This window comes from Coturnix japonica, chromosome 2 (genome assembly GCF_054131305.1).
Source record: "Coturnix japonica strain WE chromosome 2, WE-NBRP24, whole genome shotgun sequence".
NCBI classification, from domain to species: domain Eukaryota; kingdom Metazoa; phylum Chordata; class Aves; order Galliformes; family Phasianidae; genus Coturnix; species Coturnix japonica.
Window position 1 is genome coordinate 95,975,991 of NC_140664.1, and position 14,510 is coordinate 95,990,500.

The 14,510-nt window shown below is 42.7% G+C and overlaps 1 protein-coding gene across 2 annotated transcripts in view; it reads right to left on the reverse strand.

Annotated features, from left to right (window-relative positions):
- Positions 1–7,539, reverse strand: part of ANKS6 (ankyrin repeat and sterile alpha motif domain containing 6) — a 36,004-nt gene extending 28,465 nt beyond the window's left edge. The window contains exons 1-2 of one of the 2 annotated variants that reach the window (XM_015854244.3): positions 7,093–7,539; positions 3,395–3,894 (exon numbers count right to left, since the gene is read on the reverse strand). In XM_015854244.3, the coding sequence (XP_015709730.2) occupies positions 3,395–3,894; positions 7,093–7,439 (847 nt within the window). In that variant the 5' untranslated portion in view covers positions 7,440–7,539. The remainder of the gene's footprint in view (positions 1–3,394; positions 3,895–7,092) is intronic. The other variant, XM_015854245.3, reaches the window with a different exon arrangement.
- Positions 7,540–14,510: the final 6,971 nt, after the last annotated feature.

Here is a 14,510-nt window from a genome sequence, read left to right on the forward strand (position 1 = left end):
TTCCTTCTGTGTGCCTTCCCAGTGTTTTGAAACTGCTGACTCTGCATCAGATGAGGGGAAAATAGTGACAAATTTTGTACCTTTTGCTCAAACCAGAAAAATCAATATCTTTCTGTCTTCCAAAGCATTACTGACACTAGAGCCAGTGGGCCAAGAAAACGAGACGTTGAGAGTTCTCCCAAGACTGATTCTTACATGTTCATGATAAAACATAAAAGGTTAATGTTTACTGCTTGACTACAAAAGTAATATGAAAATGCTGAACACAAAGGCAGTTACCAGAAAATCTGAAGTAACAGAAGAAATTCTGCAGAAATCTTCTGATTAAGAAACTGCTAACAGAAGGAACTGTATATGAGCTCACTGTTAGAAAATGTTTCAAAAGATTAGTTGAGGAAAGGACCAGGCTTTGTACTTGGCATGCATGAAGTCTGGAAGAGACGCCTAAGGGAGCAGGGGACCACAAGGAGGTGCCAGAAGGAAGGACTACCGCCTTGTGTAAGCTGAAGCAAGGACAGGGACTGTACACAGGCAACGCCCAGGTCTTCAGGGACAGTACTGATTTCGTTACTGAAAACATCCCAAAGAAGAGAGGTGCTTTCACTTGGGCCCTGTCTACAATGGTGGCTCAGAAAATAAGTTTCTTTTTTGTTTCCTTCCAAAGGATATGCCAGACTGCAGTGCTAGAGTAGACTAAAGCCATAGTCAAACATCAGTGTGTAAATTTATTTGGATGTTCAATATTTTTAATCTCCTCTCCATACCAATTAGTTACTACCCTTCTCCTGACGGAAACTCCCCCCCAGTAGAGGCAGCAGGAACACTCACCTGCTATAATGCAAGTCCATTTTTCTAGCTTAAGCAGACTTCCCATCCTTTAAGTCGGATGATTACAGAAGACCTTCAAGACTCATCAGGCTAACTATGCATGCACAGAACTTATGTGCAAGATCACAGGCAAGACAGGATATTGTACTAGCAAATCCCACAGATGCCTGACTCTGTGTAAAGTAACCAATCAAGGTCTCTTTCTCAGAGGCTGGTCAAGTGCAAACAGACAGACAGCTCTGCCTGGTAACCTGGCTATGTGAAAGTCCTTGCTCCAAACTTGACCTACAAGTCAGCATCTGACTGAGTTCCAGCCTCCTCTGAAGCAGAAGGAAATGTCAGATTTCTATCCTTCCTTCTTAAAGTACAAGGGAAGCTTGACCTGCAGGAATCACTTTAAGTAAAAATTAACAAGCTTTACGTCAGTGACTGGGATTGTGGGTTTTCTACCCTGCACTGTAACAGAGAAATAATTAGCTAAGTTTTAAATAAACCTCTCCAGGTATCACAAGCTGCAGAGAGCTTGGACTATTGCACCCTGAAGGCTTTCTGCCACCATGGCTGAATGAGTGGAAGCACCTGGGAAAGGTTCTTTTTAGTGTCAATCCTATCTTTAGATTTCATTGCAAAAACTCTATTGCTAGAAAACCAGAAGTCTATCTTGCTTTGCAGCTTTTACAAATCCTCTTGTTAAGCATCTCCCAGCAACAGGCAGCATCATAAAGCACAAATATCTTGAAAAGTGATCCCAAAGAGCCACATAAAGAACAAGGTCTCAATCTTTGTTGATGTTCTAATGTGCAACATGATACTCAAACCGAACTGATTTTATGAACGATTTAATGCATTGCTGCCAGCATAAACAAACTTCTGGAGCAAATCTACAATATTTTAGCAAAACTAGTGTAAGACATTTGTAACATTTCAAATTGACAGCTGACAACAAATAGGCTCAGCTTTTACTTTTAATAAAAAAAGAAAAAAAAGAAAAAGAAAAAGAAAAAGAAAAAAGAAAAAAAAGAAAAAAGAAAAAGAAAAAAAAAGAAAAAGAAAAAAGAAAAAGAAAAAAAAAAGAAAAAGAAAAAAGAAAAAGAAAAAAAAGAAAAAGAAAAAAAAAGAAAAAGAAAAAAGAAAAAGAAAAAAGAAAAAGAAAAAAGAAAAAAGAAAAAAAAAAAAAAAGAAAGAAGAAAAAGAAAAAAGAAAAAGAAAAAGAAAAAAGAATAAGAAAAGCCTAGGAAGTTGGAGGAATAGAAACAGAATAACACAGAATAATATCCTGACAACAGAATATAAGTTTACTTAGTAACTTACAGTGAAAATAACTACTAACAACACACAGTATACCTTTCTGCCCTTCTGGTTCATTGTGTGGTACTGGACTTAATGTTGAAGTTTGGATAAAAAATGTTGCAGTCGAAAGTTTGCTCTCATCTTCCTTAGCCTTCAGATCATCTTGTACAAGGATTTTTAATATCTTTCAATTCTCTTGGCTAAAGCAACTATCACATATTCATTAACAGCACAGTCACGGACTGCTTCTTTATCAGTTCCTTTATCTCATTCAGTGCATAACGTATGCATTACAATGCAGAATTAAAACCACTATAAAAGCAACATTTCTGAATGCCATTTTACTTGAGAACTGCACTGAAATAAAGTTCTTCTCATCTAATTTATATGTGCGCTAGCATAGTATGCGTGCATACATGCAGGTACATTCATGTTTGAGAGGAGAATTTTGCTTAAAAATGTTACAAAGTCCTGAAATTATTCCCCTCTCTCAGGATCAGAAAAGTAGGGAATACGATGACTTGTATGTCACACACAGTGAAAGGAATCTGATAACTCTTAGAAAGGCATATAATCTTGATTGAAATGGTTACAGTTTCTACACCTCTTCTACGTCACTCGAGGCCTAAACTTCACCACCAAACACAATGCCTTATTTGCCATTTAAATTCTTCTATATTTAAACTTTCAAGTTTGTTTGTTTTTTTTTTTTCCTATCAGTTGGCTATCAGTCAAAAAGGCCCTAGAGTTGGAGTTCTTAATGTGGACACTTTATTAATCACTTCTCTTAGTCACTTCAGGAAACTAGACAAATAGAACACACTCTCACTGCAATGCAGATTTTATATTAAAGTTTTATTTTAGTTTGTGATATCCTTTCTTTGGTATCTTACTCTGTTTATGATGCTTCTCCCTTAGGCCTCTATTAAGTAGATGCTTATAAATTTTCTTCCTAAATGGGAATCTATATCACATGCTTTAAATGTTAAAAAAAATAAAATAAAATGTTGAAAACATTATAGAAATTGAAAATATTATGCATATTTTTTTATCGCGGGACAGAAATTTTGTCATGCTAATGTGGAAGAAATCTGCTGAAGACAAGCATTCCTGCTTCACCCAAGGTAGGAACACCCACTCCAACATCTTCAGAAGTCCAGTTGCAAGTTTTAAAGAACACAAGTGTACATACAAATTAACCCCTTCAATTTCCAAATACAGGATCAAAACTTCAAGAAAGCAAAAGAAAAATAAAAAACAAAACAATGTTCCATACCTGTATGAATTCTAACTGTTGTGAGAGATTCCAGGTAGTCCTTCATGTCTTTGTGCTTGAAGCCCACAGAGATTTCAAAAGGTGTTTTATGCAGTACATTGAGGTGATCAGGATTGGCACCTTTCTCCATGAGCTGCTGTGCTAAGCTTACTTTACCACTAACAGCTGCCAGCATTAAAGGACTCCAGCCCATAGTCTTCACAGTGTAATTGCAATCAGCTCCCCAGTCTAGTAACAGATGTACCACAGCCTCATGTCCATGTTGTGCAGCTGCCATTAGTGGAGTGATGTCAGGAAGGTCATCTCTGCTGCTGTTAAGGACATTTGTGCTAAAATGGTCATAATTGTCTACAAAGGCTCCAGATTCCAGCAACAATTTTACCATGCTGACATGACCGCCTCTACAGGCCATTGTGAGGACGCTGGCTCCTAATTTGTTCTGAGCGTTGAGATCAGCACCATTTTCCAGCAAGATGTGAGCCACGCTTAGGTGTCCAAACCTTGAAAGAAAAAAAGAGGTATGAAATAAGGTGAGAATGAACACCCTGGATGGTAGAGGCTTCTGACATACTCTAAAAATTGGCATACACTGAACATTTAAATTTCATTACCATATTGGCCTACTAGCTAACAGAAAGGACTGGGCTACTGTTGGAGGATCACACACAACTCAAAGAGGCTCAAGATTCAAGAAAAGATTCAAATTCACGGAGAGTAGAGTTAGGTTGGATATAAGGAAGAAGTCTTCTACAGTGAGGGTGGTCAAGCACAGGAACAGGCTGCCCAGAAAGGTGGTGGATGCCCCATCCCTGGATACCTTCAAGGCCAGGCTGAACCAGGCCTTGAGCAACCTGATCTAGCTGTGGATGTCCCTGTTCATTGCAGAGGAGTTGGAGAAGATGACTTTTAAAGGTCCCTTCCAACTCTGTGGATTCCATGATTCTATTATTCTATGTGACATTACTGAGTGGGGCCGTTATCACCTTACTGAAGGGGAGCAACCAACACCTGAGCACTGCACCTTCCTAAAATGCTTCACATGCACCACTGACCATGCCTATAAACTGGACATCGATATAAGAGCATGCTGTGGCCAAAGCAACAAACATGCTAGCTTCAGGACATCAACAGAATAGCTTCCATAAATTACAAGACTTGAACTCACTTTCAGCCCTGTATCCCATGGCCCATATTAGAGTTGGCAATCAAAGTCAGTTTGCTCATAAAGGTATTAAATAAATACCCTCTTTACTATTAAAGGAGTACGGTAAAAATTGCAAATAGTTCATGCTAAGAAAAAAGATAAGGAAAAGGAAAAGGAAGTGGAAAAGGAAAAGGAAGTGGAAAAGGAAAAGGAAGTGGAAAAGGAAAAGGAAGTGGAAAAGGAAAAGGAAGTGGAAAAGGAAAAGGAAGTGGAAAAGGAAAAGGAAGTGGAAAAGGAAAAGGAAAAAGCCAGGCCATTATATGAAATGGTTTGCTCATATTTTGTAATAGCATCATCCCCTGTTTTGCAGTTGGGAAAAATGAACCAACTCCCACAGTGAAAGAAGACTCGGTGAACACAGGCAAGTGTGATGTGCTTATGAAGCTTAGAAAACAATATAGTAGGTAGCCACTGATATAATAAGAGAAGATGAACTTAGCACTGGGGGAACAGAAAAACTCTCCTTGTGTTGGAACTTGGATTCTAACACTGGTTTCACCGAAAGAACAGCTTCAATGCATCCTGGCTGTCAGAAGCTGTAGTAATTTGTCAGTGAGCAAAAGGCAACCATACAGGTCACCCCATCAATCAGCTAGCTTGCAATGAGGAAATGGGAATCCTAGATCCCTCCTCTGCTGAAGAAATAATTTCTCATTTTAATAAATATAAAACATTTACAGGATATACACTTCTGTGCAGCTCATTGCAGCTACCATGCATTACTAAATGTGTGTGCAGGGTTAAAAACAATCGAGTTTTGATCCTGAAAGCTCCTTTCACATGCTAAAGAAAGACAATCTGTTATTTGAGGAAATCCCGAGGAATGCAACAACCACTAAGAGTAGATGTGAGATCCAGACTCCCTGGTATCCTCGCAAAGAACACACAGTTGCAAAAGGAAGACTACAAGGGCTGTCTAGTTCTTGGGATGCAACCTTCCTGCTTTCACTACATCACTACAGCAGCTCCTGCAGTCACTGGCGATGTGGTTACTTTTATATGTATACACTACGCCACCAATTTCAGCAGGACTAAATGCAGCCAGAAAATTCAACATGTGCATAGTTTGAAAAGTATGTCTGTATGGTTACTGCATTTCTTTTTCAGTTATCTATTTAAAAACAAACAAACAACGTTCTGCCATTTTAAGCTTTCTCTGTAGATCTCTGTATCTATAGTACTTCTCAAACAGTAACAAGTCAAACAATGAGCAGGCTATAGTGATTTTGTTTATTGTCTCTAGAGAAGGAGTGTAAGGTTTTCATTAAAGAAAAGAAAAATCTATAAATGTTTTTGGTACTTTTTTTTTTAACCTTCATGAAATAACAGAACTGCTGAACCTTGTCTTCCTTGTTCTTACTGGAAAACCAGCTGTGTGACTCATTCTTTGGGAACTTTCTGTGGGCTTTAACTGAAAGGAGAATGTTGACTTTCAAACAGATCCTTTTCTTCCAAGTATTTTAATGTTATGAAAGAAAAAAAAAATACAAAAATAACCTCTCAATCAAACGTTCAATTCATACTGCCCTCAAATCTTGCAAAATACGTAATTCCACAGGGTATTCTTGTATGTGAAGATAAACACAAACACAAGCAGCAGCAATACCAGAGCCTACTGCAGCTCTGCAGTGAATGATAGAGTGGTATGATGCACAGAGATCCTGAGCTGTCATTAACATCTGCACGAATCACAGAATGACCCGGGTTGGAAGGGGCCTCAAGGATCATGTTGTTTCAACCCCCCTGCCTGGCAGGGCCACCAAACATACACCTTTACTAGATCAGGTTGCCCAGGGCCCCGTCCAACCTGGCCTTGAACACCTCCAAGGACGGGGCATCCACAACCTCCCTGGGCAGCCTGTTCCAGGGCCTAACCACTCTTCTAGTGAAGAACTTCACCCTAACATCCGTTAGAGTTCATACAGGTATGATCAGGAATCATTTTGTGTATCCTCCAGCAATAAGCATATCCTTCTCCATTTAGTAAAGGAAGGAAAAGCTGAGAGAAATCAATTATTTCTACTTACTTCAATCTATGTTATGTCAGAGTTTTTCAACAGGTAGATGTGAAAACAATAGAAAACGAAGCACGGTTGAACAGACGAGGGGCAGGCAGTGCTTTCACGTTCAGGTCAAGGCTTCAGGGCGCCTTAGCTCTGCATTAGGTTTGCTCAAGCAACAACACAACCTGCCTAGAATCAACCATCGCACCCCTTCATGCCCCTTCCATACCTACGCGGCCGTAGTTAAGAGGAAGAAAAAGGAAACTCAACACTTGACCAGAACACTCATCCCAGCTCACACTCCCGGCTCGGGACCGTCATCCGGGGAGTCGACAGGTGACTGGCCCCTCAGAAAAATCACAGCTCCCCACGGCCCAGCCCCTACGGGGTTCTCCCTCGCTTGCTCCGCCCTGGGGTGCAGGCAGCCGCCGCTTAGGCCGGTGTCCGCCCGCCCCGGGCCTGCGGCGCGGCGGGGAAGCGGGCGCCCCTACCTGGCCGCTTGCATCAGCGGGCTCCAGCCGTAGTGGTTCGTGCTCTGCACCGAGGCTCCCTTCCGCAGCAGGAACCGCACCAGCTGCTCGTGGCCACCCGCCGCGGCGAATTGCAGCCCCGTGTTGCCCGCCTCGTCGGTGCAGTCCACGGCGACGGCGGGGGAAGGGGCGGCGGCGGCCGCTTCTCCGCGGGACTCCGCCGCCTCGTCGGTGCCGCAGGCGGAGGCGGCCGCCGACCCGGCGGTGCCCCCGGGAAGCCCCAGCAGACGCCGGGCGGTCTCGCAGTCGCCCTGCTCGCAAGCACGGAGGAAGAGCTGGACCTGGGCGGGCACCCCGCATTCCCCCATGGGCAGCGCCGGCAGGGCCCGAGCAGCTCGGCCGCCCGTGCCCGCCCGCCCCCGGCGGCGGCTGGGAAGGCAGCGGTGGGGAGGAGGGGACTCCGGCGGCGGGAGGAGGCAGGCCGAGGGCGGCCCGACCGCGCTCGCTACGGGAGGAAGGAAAGCCGCCTCAGCTGCGGTCCTCAGAGCCGTAAGGACCGGCCTTGCCTTCTAATCCAGGCGGTGCTTGGGGCTCCGCGGCTCCTGCCCCTTCTCCGGGGGTCTGTGTCTTAGCAGCTGTTTTCCACGCCATGTTCGTGCTGCGGTTACTTCCACACAAAGAACTAACTCCACGGTACCAGTTTTCCTTCCACCACAGCAAGCCCTTGTTACAGAACTGTCTTTTGCCTGAAAAAGCAGTTCCTTTCTCCTGCTCTGTAGCATAGCTTCCACAGCCCAGCTGTTCTCTGCTAGCCCAACTATAGCTACTTTATACCTGCACCTTCCTGCTTAGCTTTTCCCTCTCTTCCAGTCTCTCTCCTTCCCTCAATAAGGGATCTGGTTATCACCCAACACACTCCTCTTTGCACCCGGATAGTGCCCATCAGCTGGTCCTCAATTTAAAGACTTCCGAGTGTAAAGCTGATCTCTTTTGGCATTTTCAAGTCTCTTTACTCTCTCCAAGCCTCCAAGTTAACTTGATACCTTTTCCAGGTTATACTGAATTACAACAGCTAAAGTGAGAGGAAAATAAAAATAAATTATATATACATACATATATACAAAGCTCTGGTGAAATAAACTACAGTTGACATATCGCTTAAGAGTATGGTATTATGCCCCTCCAGTTTTTTCTAGAGATTCATAGAGTATCCTGAGATGGAAGGATACCATAGGGATCACTGAGTGCAACTCTGTCTTTCAAACCCTATGTCTGTCTGAAAGCAGTGTCCAAACACTCCATGAACTCCAGCCCTTGGGGCTGTGCCACCTCCCGCCCCCTGATGCAGCCCCTGTCCCTCAACCCCAGCTGCCCTTCCCCTGGCACAGCTCCATGCTGCTCCCTCGGGCCCTGTCACTGTCACACAGAGCAGAGCTCAGCGCTGCCCTTCCGCTCCCTGTGAGGAGCTGCAGCTGCCATCAGGCCTCCATCAGCTCCTCTGCTCTGGGATGAGCAAACCCAGGCACCTCAGATGATAGTCATTCATCTTTTCCCTCTAGACTCTTCACCATCTTCGTAGCTCTCATTTGAACACCCTCCAATAGTTCTTTTTCATACTGTGGCATGCAAAACTGCACAGTACTCGAGGTGAGACCACTCCAGTACAGTGTAGAGTGGGACAATCACATCCCTTGAACTGCTAGCAATGCTGTTCTTGATGCATTCCCTACAGCTTCCAGCAGGTTATTCTATTCTAAAATCTGCAACTTCAGTGGCAGAACATGGCACTAATTCCTGTGGTGGAGGGTTTGGTGAAAAGAGGACTAGGAGACATTGCAGGGAGTGTAGTGAAACACTAGATGTCGCTAAAAGGACACGCTGGTTTCGATCAGATGCACCCATACCTTCCATGTTACATAGTCTTCTTCCTCTGATCCACTGGGAACTCTGGATCATGAGGCTGTCGTGGCAAAAGATCCAACAAGTTGTACTTTGGGAAAGATTCCAGCAAATGAGTACGAACTGCTTATGGACACTGGGAGAGAACTGTTCGCAGCAAGGAAAAAATGAACCCCTGTGAATTTGTCCTCACAGAAAGGACAAATTCCTAGACATGTTAAATATTCAGTGATGATTCCTTCATTATAGATACCGTGTGCTAAATAATGCAAAATATGCAAACATTTAACATATGCATTTATGCTAAAAAATAAAAATTGATAAGCTTCAATATGCTGACACTGGCCATCATCAAACTTTCAGTGTAACCAGTACAACCATCCTTACAGTGCAACAGTGTGAAGAGCTTGCCACGATTAATAAAACGGAACAGTGCAATAAATTGCATGTTAGATTTCATAGTTTGAATACTGGAATGGCAAGAGTGATTCATGCAATACATTATTCAGGATTCAAGAAAACTGGGTCAAGCTTATCATATCAAAGCGCATGCCTGGATACAGTCAAATTAGCGATGGGATCACTCCAGTTTATCTTTGAGATAAGTTGTGGAACGTGTTGATCATACAAATTTGTGTTATGTAGCTGATGATTATGTTATCAAATTATCCTAATGGCTTGAAACTCCAGACAAACGTATAATGAATAAAATTAGAAACCACCTACCAGCAAAAAAGATGCAGCTCTTTTAAGGAACTCATAAGCAATAGGAAATACTTACAGAATGAAAGAGGAAATTATTTATGCTAAATTTGATTGTTGTTAAATTATTATCATTGCTATCTTCAGTCAGCATGCCAGCATCTCTACAGATACGATCACTCAGTGATTTCTGTTGCTGATGGAAAATCAGGTAATAATCAGATCTATTCTGAAATGAATTAAATGCTATAAAACACTTTTATGGTGATGTAGTGCCAGCTCCTCTGGGAAATATGACTTGATTTCTTCAGCAAAGAAAGAACAACTTAAGTCTGAAAAACCACATTGCTTTTGACGTGGAATTCCTTCATGATACCAATGCACTGATTTGGGTGAGTCCGTGTTGGATTGCACCAAGGTTAAAATCATTTGAAATGACCTGAGAAAAATTCTACCTCATACATCATTCAAGGCCACATGATATCAAACACTGTAAAAGTACCATCAAAATAAAATTTAAAAAATCTCAGAAAAGAGCAAGTAGTTAAGGAATCTGTTCCAAAGAAAGGCAGAAAACTGGAGATAGCTGACTCAGTCATAATCTTCATTATGAGAATCTGGGGAGGATGGCATCTGAAATACCCATTATTTCATGGCAATTCAAAGAATAAAGCCTTATTTTCTACTGAAAAACCTTATTCATGTGAATCACAAGAAAATCATGACTCTGAGAAAAAGAGAACTGAAATTTGTAGCTCGTGTTTTGTGTGAAGCCTCTTGTCTGAGAATGTTAGACTCATATTAGAAGTGTTATCAGAGAAAAGAAGATACTTCTCCAGTATCATTAGGCTCGTAAAAGTCAACTTTGGTTTCTTCAGAAACAGAAGCAGAAATAACCCTTGTAAGTATGGAATAACTATGGTTGCCTCCACCACTCAGTATCACCTTGAGTTCTTGAGCCAGTTCTTTATTCATGGCATGTATGATGTCAGCTTCAAAAGCACTGCCCCCCTCCCATTTTGTTATGTGGGCTCATGATGTCAGAGGCAGATGCTGACAGTATGGCAGTAGAGGTTGAAGCTACCTACCAATATCCCATTACATTTTGTTGCTGTGCAACAGATGGCAGCAGAGGGGCAGTCTGACAGAACCGCATCTGACGTGGAAGTGTCGTTGAAGCAAAACTATGCGAATGAATTCCTCCAAGCAGAAAAATGCTGAACACTGATGGAGACCAAACAGTGGATGTGAGCACAGTGAGGATGGGCAGCACCTCCCAGTGGTGCAGATTTTATGAGCGCAGCATGCAGGTTCTTGTTCACCATTGGCAAAAATGCATAGCTAAGGGTGATGACTATGTTGAAAAACCTTGAACAGTGTCCTTCAGTAACAGGTCCTGTTAAACAATATTGTGTGCACAGAACTGCAGTTTTGTTCCAATAGTTTCTGATACTCAAGCTTGCTAGCCATGACTTCATATTAAAGAACTCATCTGTCTACAGTTAATGCTTTCTATTTACCTGAAAAGAACTTTTATATATGTACCAACAACACATACCCACAGGATGTAATCCACTGACCGAAGCCTTTGGCATGCACATCCTTATCATCCTTAAGCTATCTCAGCTTGCATATAATTATATGAATAAGACTTTTTGCATATGTTTATGTATAAACATGTAGACATATATACATACATACATGTAGACATATAAATGTACACGTGCACATACTGTATTCTGCAAACCAGTACAGGTGAAGTCTTGTACCAGCAGCACTACCCAGATCATCCTGTTTTTATTGACGTGCCAGTACCAGAATTACGCAGCCTTGACTCTTCAGTCTGGCACAAGATGCCTGAAATAGCTCACGGTTTCTATCTCACTCACTAAGTCTGCGTTTTTAACCCATTTTATTTTTAGACCTCCATACCCACTGTTCTTCCTTTTAAATTCCTGATGTCCTATGCCTCCTTGCAATGAAGCTGGACTCTCTCCTAGCACAGAGGCTGCCTTGTAAAACTAGGGTCCCCACAGGAGCAAGAAGGGCTGAGCACCCACCTCTCACATAGACCCACGGCAGGGAAATGATTACCTGGCTCCTTTCGTCCTTTCATGTTTCACTTGCATTATGCAACTGTGCCAGATGATGATACTTTCCAGTCAAATGTATTATTTAGAAAAAATTAATAATATTTTTAAAAAAAGACAGGCATACCTGTGCTGGTAAAGGAGAGAATAAGCACTCAGGGTGGGAGTCAGAAGAGCTTGCAGGGCAATGTTCTACACCCAGTTAAAATGACTGCGAATAATGACCCATTATCAGCCCACAGCTACCTTCAATATATGTTTGATAATTTGGCTAAATCTTCTCCCTGAACAAATTTTCTATTCACCTGCAATGTATTTTTACATTGTGTTCCTCTGATTTATTTATTTATTTATTTATCATTTTATTTCAGAACACCCAAATGTTGGCTGTTACTGAAACAAGGAACCTTATTCTGAAAGACATTCTTTGGGACTTTCTTTTCCCCTTAAAGCATGAATTTAGGAAGCTATCTGAGCACAGAGTTTATTCAAAGTTACCTGTTTGCTCGTACTTTTCTACACTCCATTTCCAGACTTTAATTTTGAATAAAAGTACAGATCTAATAAAACAAACAAACAAACAAACAAAAAAAATTAAATAAAAATTTGGATGAGGAAAACTTTAAAGCCTTTGCAAAACTTAATACTTCTGTGTTTTTTGTTTTTTGTTTTTTGTTTTTTTGTATGATGCATGACATCATAAGGGAAGAAAAAGTTTTAGTAACAGTAAATGTAAAATAATTAAATTTATGGATTTTTCTTCAACAAGCTCAAGTACTTTAGGTAAACTAACTAATTGCCCCAGTATATTTAAGTGAGCAGCAGATATTCTCTTATTTTCATATATTATGCTCACTATAATATAAATTTCTATGGACAATTACATATTATGTCTTAATGTTTTTTAGTGAAGCTTCTTATCCACCAGGATCCATCATGCATCAAGGGCTTCTCTCAAGGAGTTCTCCCAAACATATGTGGGATAGCCATTACTCAGGTGCAACACCTTGTACTTGACCTTTTTGAACCACATTAGTTTCACATTGGTCCACTTTCAAGCTTCCCTAGGTTCCGCCGGGTGGCATCTCTTCCTTCTATTTTATCAGCTGTACCCAGCTGACTGTCATCAGCAAACCTGCTAGGGAAAAACTGATCCCACTGTCAATGTCATTGATAAAGACATTGAAGAACATTGATCCCAAAATGACACCACTTCTCATTAGCTTCTACCTGAACACAGCTACGGACAACAGCCTTCAGGTTCACAGAATCACCAAGGTTGGAAAAGACCTACAAGATCATCCAGTCCAACCATCCACCCATCACCAATAGTTCTTGCTAGACCACATCCCTCAACACAACATCCAAATGTTACTTGAAATCCTCCAGGGCTGGTTATTCCACCACCTCCCTGGGCAGCCCATTCCACTGCCTGACCACTCTTTCAGAGAAGTAGTATTTCCTAATGTCCAGCCTGAATCTCCCCTGCCACAGCTTGAAGCCATTCCCTCTAGTCCTATCAGCAGTTACACAAGAGAAGAGTCTGACCCCCAGCTCACAATAACCTCCCTTCAGGAAGTTATAGAGAGCAATAATGTCTCCCCTGAGCCTCCTCTTCTCCAGACTGAACATTCCCAGCTCCTTCATCCGCTCCTCATAAGGCCTGTGTTCCAGACCCCTCACCAGCTTCGTAGCCCTCCTTTGAACATGTTCCAGGGCCTCAATGTCTTTCTTGCAGTGAGGGGCCCAAACCTGGACACAGTACTCGAGGTGAGGCCTCACCAGAGCTGAATACAGGGGTACAGTCACTTCCCTTTTCCTGCTGGCAACACTATTTCTGATGTAAGCCAGGATACCATTGGCCTTCTTGGCCACCTGGGCGCAGTGCTGGCTCATGCTCAGCCAAGCATCAATCAATACCCCCAGGTCCGTTTCCTCTACACAATCTTCCAGGCACTCTGCCCCAACTCTGTAGCGCTGCCTGGGGTTGTTGTGGCCAAAATGCAGGACCCGGCATTTGTTCTTGTTGAACCTCATCCCACTGGTTTCAGCCCAGCTCTCCAGCCTGTCCACATCCCTCTGTAGGGCCTTCTGCATGAGAATACTGTGGGAGACAGTGTCAAAGGCTTTGCTGAAGTCTAGGTAGACCACATCAACAGCCTTTCCCTTGTCCACCATACGTGTCACTAGATCATAGAAGGAGATCAGGTTGGTCAAGCAGGACCTACCCATGCTGGCTAGGCCTGATCCCCCCAGTTGTCCCACACATGCCATGTGATCTCCCTCAAGACAATCTGCTCCATAATCTTCCGTAGCACCGAGGTCAGGCTCCCCAGTTCCTCCTTACAACCCTTCTTGTAGATGGGAGTCACACTGACAAGCCTCCAGTCTTCTGGGACCTCACCAGTCAACAAGGAGCACTGATAGATGATGGAAAGCAGCTCGGCTATGACCTCTGCCAGTTCCCTCAGCACTCTCAGGTGAATCTCATCCAACACTATGGACTTGTGGCAGTCCAGTTGAACCAGTGGGTCTCTGACTGTTTCCTCCTGAATTGTGGGGGGTTTAGTCTGCTCCCCAGCCAAGACTGCCAGGTCAGAGAGTGGAGTACCCTGAAGATAACTGGTCTGACCTTTAAAGACAGATGTAAAGAAGGCATTCAGAACCTCTGCCTTTTCCTTATCCTCAGTGGTCACATTCCCAGCCTCATTAAGTAAAGAATGAAGATTCTCCTTAGTCCTCCTCTTA